The 7,463-nt window shown below is 41.0% G+C and overlaps 1 protein-coding gene across 3 annotated transcripts in view; it reads right to left on the reverse strand.

The window, feature by feature from the left end:
* Positions 1-1,358: 1,358 nt before the first annotated feature.
* Positions 1,359-7,463, reverse strand: part of LOC126576295 (uncharacterized) — a 472,692-nt gene continuing 466,587 nt past the window's right edge. The window contains exons 1-8 of one of the 3 annotated variants that reach the window (XM_050237509.1): positions 6,936-7,003; positions 6,294-6,471; positions 6,057-6,205; positions 5,273-5,376; positions 4,760-5,131; positions 4,616-4,693; positions 2,415-3,525; positions 1,359-2,320 (exon numbers count right to left, since the gene is read on the reverse strand). In XM_050237509.1, the coding sequence (XP_050093466.1) occupies positions 2,746-3,525; positions 4,616-4,693; positions 4,760-5,128 (1,227 nt within the window). In that variant the 5' untranslated portion in view covers positions 5,129-5,131; positions 5,273-5,376; positions 6,057-6,205; positions 6,294-6,471; positions 6,936-7,003 and the 3' untranslated portion in view covers positions 1,359-2,320; positions 2,415-2,745. Of the gene's footprint in view, positions 2,321-2,414; positions 3,526-4,615; positions 4,694-4,759; positions 5,132-5,272; positions 5,377-6,056; positions 6,206-6,293; positions 6,472-6,935; positions 7,004-7,463 lie in introns of those variants that run through there. The other 2 variants (XM_050237510.1, XM_050237511.1) reach the window with 2 other exon arrangements.

The following is a 7,463-nucleotide window of genomic DNA, read 5'->3' on the forward strand; positions in this document are numbered from 1 at the left end:
CTCAAGCAGCTCAAGCGAACAAGAATCTTTCCATCCCGTAATCTTCTTGCTTCTAGTGGCTTCTCGCCTATTGCTGATTCAATTGTTTTCCCCAGCAGGAACGGATTAACGTACGATAGGTTCTTTCCTATATCCACTGTTTCAATGAGCATAATCTGATCTCCATCGTCGGTGTTCTCCCCCTTTAGGAGGAAAGGTTTTTGCGTGTTTTTCTTCCTTTTCTTTTCTCTTGGGCTCCCCACGAAGAGAACGAAGTCATTGCGTAGGGGGATACGCCCCCCGGGGTCTACCACCCTCATCACTTTCTTCCCAGGCCCTCTTTTTCATGGTTTTTTTTCACTCTTCGGCTGTTTGCAGGTCTCCACTCCACAAGAAACTTCTTCCGGCGTCTTTGATTGCTTTAATGGTTGCCAAGCATGGTTTTGTTGCTTTCTTGGAACTTGTTCAACCGCGTGCTTTGGCTGTCATTTGTCAACTGATAGTAACCAACAGAAAACCCACTTTTGGCCAATTTGTGATTGTTACGCGGTGGCCTACCTCCGGGCGAGTGAGAAGAAAGTGATAACGATCGCCGGGATGACGGATTATAGTTTAGACAAGAACACCCACGCGTTATGGGAAGTGTGTCCCGGGGGGACAGGACCTCGTCCGGCCCTAATATAAAAGGGGGGCCGGAACGAGGAATAAACGGGATTTTGAAACAGAACATCACTGTGTAGAGTCCTTGGCAGAGCTTATAGCCTCCCGAAAGAGAGGAGGAACTAGAGCCGAGCCTAATTATCCGAAACTATTCCAGAGCGCGAAAATCCGGCACGCTCCATAGGCCCAGGGGGGCGAGAGGGGCAACTGAGAGTTGGCTGCCGACGGTTTGTTTTCCGTTATTCGTGTCCGGCCTGGCTGTCGTCCTTCGCGGACAGCCACAGGAGTGAGCGAGCCGGCCGAGTAACAGTGATGGTGAGGATAGCATAACTCAGGCTGATAGGAACAAGAACGATATCATAAGCGTTTGATTGTAGAACAATATATTGACCTTCTTCAACACGAATCGAATCAATTCAATACGAAAATAAATGGAAACAAGTGTTGTGCAAGTCGGATGTCGTAGAATGTGATGTTCGTGGAATAAAAAAATCTACTTAATACCTGAACAAGGAACGTTTAATTCTGCTGTTTAGGGTTAAGTGACGAATAACAACGACGGGGGTTCGTCTGGCCGCATCCAATAATCCATCAAATGTATATCGAGGAAATAAGCATATTTTTATTGAAATAGAATGAAAAAAACATAGTCGATGCTAATTCAATAAATTTATTTTTTTCTTAAATGATATCCTGGAAATGCACTTTGAGTAATACAACATATCAATGGAATGCTGAGATGCGCAACAGAACCTTCCACAGAACAGTAACGATACCTATTGTATCTATTCAGATATCGATTTGCTAGCAGAACTTTTCGTAAAAATGATGCGAAAGGTTTCCCATTTAACGCATTGGACCAACCTGGTCTGAAAGATCTACTGCAAATTCATACTAATGCGCTAGAAGTACCATCAATTGATCGCAAAATAGGTACGGAGATGCTATCAGTAAAAGCAGTTTTCTACAAGAGAAAAAGGATGGATCAATTACACGGAAAGTCTCGAAAATGAAAAAACCCGCACGGTTCATAGCAGAGTCATACATGATTCTACGGATGCTAATAGTAAATGAATTGAATAAGTGTCATACAGCTGAGATAATTCGTGACGAAACCACGCGTGTACTTGCCGAATATGTTACGAGTTGAAAGCCGTTATAAAAATTAAAAAAAAAATTGTGTAACATTCGTTATAGCAAATGTTCAAAAGTAGTCTGACAAATGAAGTATTCTGGTGATACTACTACATGCGTGCAATATTTTAAACTCGAGTTTCATGTTTCAGGTTAAAATGTTGATGAAATAAAGTGTATAAATTTGGGATATAGTACGATATGAGTAAAATGCATGTGTTTAGCCAAGTGCTCGGCCACGATGCACTGTGGCCAACGCGGGCGACGATCGTGCGGAGTCAACGGATTTTGCTCTCAAATTCCGCTCACTATAGTGTTCGTTTCTTCCTGAATCCGTTCTCTACATGGAGAAGGAAAGGTGCTCTTCAGTTCATTAATTTAGTTGAATGCTACCCATGACTATGGGATAGGGTGGATGCTTTGTACAGGAATACATTCCGGCAGGGTGACGTGTGGGAGGCCACATAGGAGCGCAAATAGGGCAATCCGGCTATTTGCGATAGAAATCGAAGGAAATGGAAGGCGCTGCAAGCGTCGTACCGGACCACTAGAAATAATAATAAATAAAAATATTTATAAAACTATGGTGACGGGTAGCGGTAGGTGATCCAATTTACATAAGAACATGTATAAATAGTTACCATTTCCTTTAAAGAAACATGGTTTCCCTCCAACAGCTGTTAGTTCGGTTGCAAAACCGACATGGTTCGTGTTTGAGGCCATGTCGTTTCTTCAGGACACCTTCGATGCGGGATCCTCAATCGACACGGCGAGTTGTATTGTGTTTTAAGAATATATTAGTTTGATATATTTAAGAATTATGGTTCGTGAATGCGCGGTGAAGTTTCCTGAAGTACGCAGAAAGTCCTTTATTTCCCAATTTTACGTTGGGGTTGTGTGGAATATTATGGATAGATTTCATGGACTTAGTTCGTTCGCAACAACTATGCCGGACTACATCATAAGTAATTTTCACACATACTTCACACATTCTTCATTGTTCATTGCAAAGCGTTGAGCCAAATACATGCGCATTTCCAAGAGATTATCGCTTGGACGATGATATACACCTGGCAGTGGTTCTTGAAGACCGTTAGGGTCGTTGGTATCAACGTCGTGTTGGTAGCTGTCAGTTGATTTCTGCTCCAGTCCTCTTCGTATAAAATTGTGCACGTAGATTGTGGCTAGCACAATTTTGCTTCCGGTGTCTGTATCTTGCTCCATGACCGTTCTTAGCACTCGAAATCTAGCTGACAACATTCGGAACGCCATCTCTACAGTCATGCGCGCTCTGGAGTGCCGGTTATTGAATATTCTTTTAACGGATCCCGACCGTGTATTTCCTTCAAAAGGTCTTAAGCAGTATGTTGTAAAGGCAAATGCCTTGTCGCCTAAAAGCATATAAGGCACTTTAATAGATGATGGTGGTTCATTTGTCAAGCATTCTGGATCCGGTATTTGTAGTAAATTATTTTCAAGCATTCTGTACAGAGAAGAGTAGCGTAAAACACCGCCATCAGAAATGCGACCTTTATATCCAACGTCAGCGAAAATAAAATTAGAATTTGCATCAACTATGGCCAACAAGACGATACTACAGAACTGCTTGTAATTGAAGTTATCTGACCCCGAAAAATTGGGGTTTTTTATGAGGATACGTTTTCCATCTATAGCTCCTATAGCATGCGGGAATTGCCATCTGTCTTGAAATGTCGCCGATACACGTAACCATTCATCGTTTGTAGCTGGAAGCTGCAAAACATAATTGAAAATATACATTAACTAAAAAATTTGTTCGTAAATATTGCAGAACGAATACTTAGTAGTGCTAATATTAGTCATATAAGAACAACCTAACCATATTCCTTTCTTTTTTATCTTAACCAACCCGAATCAACGCCCCCTCTACGTGCCAGGTGACAACACTGGCACAACAAAACCATGCCACACAAAAGACATCCCAACGAAAACCTATGCTACCGATACCTGGACCATCCAAACGAAAACCGATGCTAGCGGCAGCTAGAACCAGTCTGCCAATGTCCCTCACTCCTATTATACGACCTATCATCGACCCCTCCGTCTCCAACGACGGCCCCTTCGCCGTCAACGATGGTCACTCCACCGCGCATCGGGGCGCAAAATCAGAAGCACTGATGGAATGAACTCAATTTAACGTACAACGAGGAGGTGACGAAGACTGTCTCCGGTCTGTAGCAAATGGCGGAAAAATTAAACGAAGCTCTGTTTACACCCGAGACTGAAGGTTCCAGATTTGTGACGATGGCGGCCAAGAAGAACAATTCGAGAAACTGATGTATCCTGAGAAGGAGAATCGACTGTTCGAAAAGCATGGAATCCGCTAGGATTAGTGTATATGGGTAATTATTTTTTCAATAGTTGTATTATATTCCGTATTATTAATTCACTAAAATATCGTTCTTCTTTTGCTTTGTTATTATCTAAGTAAGGAATTGCTTTTTTTTTAATTTTTATACGTGATGTAATATACAAATGAAAAACAAATGAACTTAAATACCCGATTCAAACGAATAGTCGTGTCTTTACGTTTCTGCATATCTTGAGTGTTGTTGGAAGATCTTTTACATCGCTATAAATTGTTGTACGCACAAACATAGCGCTACTAGCCAAAGCAACTTTAATATAGCTAATGCAACACTATAATACAACAAGGACCTCGTATGGCAAATAGAACACTACATTTACCCTGAACCGCGCAGATCGGCTGAGCGCAGTGAAAACGTATCGTACAGTCTAACGGCTAGTTGCAGCAGCTACCAACATAAATAATACAATATTTACTATACTATAAATAATGTACCTTTACGTAATCGCGAAGGAGAATGATTAAACTGTCGCACACTTCGGGAATGAATAGTGAAATTGATTGTCTTGAAATCTGCAATATTTCCAATAAATGTATTATATATCCTTAATTTATAATGAAGCAAGATTATATACTTACCCTGTACGATAACTCCAAACTACCATAATCTTCGCCGGTAGCAAGATATCTCATTGTAACGATAAATTTATCCCTCGCTGTTATTGCAAGGCGCATTGCCGTGTCTTGTCGCCTTATTTTTGGCGCGATTAACGCCAGGATATATTTGAAATCCTCCTTAGTCATCCTCATGTATCTGATCAAGGAGGCCTCAGTCTCCTCGCTCAAAACTGACTGAATGAATCGGCCCACTTGCTCATTTCGTTCCATTAACATTGGCCGCATCCTAAGACGCGTGGGGCGGCTTCGCCCACGTAATAAATCTAATCTTAAAAAGGTCAACCAGCTTCCCAGCAGTTGATAAATTAGCTGCGCCTGTTCACTATTCATGTTCTACAGGGGAGAGTGAAAATGAAATCGTCAAGGTGTGAAAGGCTTCTGGCCATAAAAAACTCTTCGTGCCTTCTTACACGATAATAAATTCACCGAACTTTTGAACGCACAGGAGCTTTACTACAAAAAATATTTACCTACCCGCTGTCGTGTAGACGCAGTTTAACGGACAGGAACAAACAGTGGCCATAGAATTGGCGGCTCGCCTCTTCATATTCGTAGATTTCCGCAGAATTGTTCGTGGACTGGAAATAGCAAATGGGGTAGACAAATTTAGTTTAGGCAGAACAAACATATTATGCGACTGTTGAACAAGATCATTTCCTAAGTCAGATTAATATTACACCCTAGAGAAGTCCGAGGTGTTTGTTCAATACTAGTTGTCAGATTCTAAACGAACAATACTCCTGCGATGCAATAGCGTAAAAATAAAAATAAGAAAAAGATATAAATACATAGATTCGTTAACAAAGTGTTCAAATGATGAGAAACTTTCCAAAAAAATTGCCCTGATAGATTCATCAGCCATAAGATGATGGAATTGTTCATCGAGAGACTAAGCGAAGCATGCAGTGTTCGAGCAGAACTTCCTGCTTCCCTTATCTATTAAGAAGTGGCAGACAAACTTACTAAAACCGAGTCATATCGCGTCAGCTTGCTTAGATTTAGTATGTTCAGTCGAACTATCGCTAGACGAATCGAACGCATTTGCTTTTGCATTCCAAAAGATTAATGCTAAATCCAGTCTATCCGACCTTAATACATCGGTCTCCTCCTTTCGTGAATGCATAAATCAATTCGTAATAGATGTAAGCACTGCTGATCGTCTATTGTGACATCTAGGGTTCAGTGTTCTTGTTCAAGCCATGGACCCGCAATATGTATGAAATATGTGATAAATATGGAATATGATATCAACGAGTACCTATCGATGACGGCAAGCTGAATCAACTCATTATTGCACCAATAGGGTGTCTCCTGTGCGTGGTACAGCGTCCTTGCCCCTGCAAGCAGCATACAATATACGTGACCGTCGTTGGTATAATCGATTCACCGATACTCTTGATTGTCGAGCTAAAACAAGTTGGTTAAAGACAAAAAATGTATTAATAAATCATAATTAATGATTATACACTTTGGTAGCATGTGTACACCTTATTACCTCTGGAATTTGGCTGTTTCTTTTTACTCATAGCAATTGCCCCCGGGTTAAAGACTTTCTTCACGTTGGATTGCCCAGGCGTCCCTGGAGTATTTGTTGCGAGAGATCATCTTCCGAGGTGCACACGGGCTATTCTGTAGACCAACGCACGGAACACCATTAAGGATGGAGCTCTTTCCTTAGAACAGAACATACAAGTACGTGAATGACTACGATTTTCTCTTGGTTTTCGCTACAACACCAGCACAATCCTCAAGGCCATCATTGATCACACCACATTGATACCCCATGCAAAATTATTTCACTTGTACTGCGCAGCTTAAATGAACATCAAAGAGCGCATTGCTTTAAATTTGCCGGAAATAGCGAATGGAAGGAATGGACGAGGCACGGCTAGTTTTCAACGCCCATCAATAAGAATACATTTTGTTCCTTGAAAAATAGTAAGTACAAAATTGTCACAATCTGGGAATGCGCTCAGAGTGAGAAATTATTCAAACCATATTATCCAAACCCACGCCTAATTCCTATAGCAATGCGATATTAACTAAAAACAGGATTAAAGTGATCCGGCTATTAGATAATAGGTTTGCAAAATTTATGACTAACCGCTGCTTATCAAAAGGATACAATATAACTTACCATCAAATTAATTACACCACAATTGAAACAACACTTTTTCGTTTTCCTAGAAAGTGGCACTGCCTCCGTCAAGTGCAAAAATGGCCGCGCAAACCACGCCGAACCACACCTCGCAAAGAGCAGAACAAAATCGATCGAACACGAGCTGGCTGCGCCTTCTTTGCTCGATTGTGGCGAGCTAGTCGATGAACGCTTTTGGAGGGAACACGGTATCCCATAAGCTAGAGTAGCTGATTGATCGAGTTTCAGCGAATCGATATCTGCGCATTGGAGTAAATGAGATAGCTGATGAGACAACTCTACTTTCGATCGATGAAACTTGATTCTCGAATTTTCCACTTTGAGAGCTATTTTGAATTCACAAAAAATATTCTGTATCCCTATTTTATTGCATAGAATTGAATTCCTGAATGATTTTGAATTTGTAACTTAAAACGTAAAATCGATTTCCAAACTCGATTTTCAACGACCATGGATAGAGTTGTCTCATCGTCTTTCTCATTTACTCCAATGCGCAAATCTGAAATT

This window comes from Anopheles aquasalis, chromosome 3, assembly GCF_943734665.1.
Source record: "Anopheles aquasalis chromosome 3, idAnoAquaMG_Q_19, whole genome shotgun sequence".
NCBI classification, from domain to species: Eukaryota; Metazoa; Arthropoda; class Insecta; order Diptera; family Culicidae; genus Anopheles; species Anopheles aquasalis.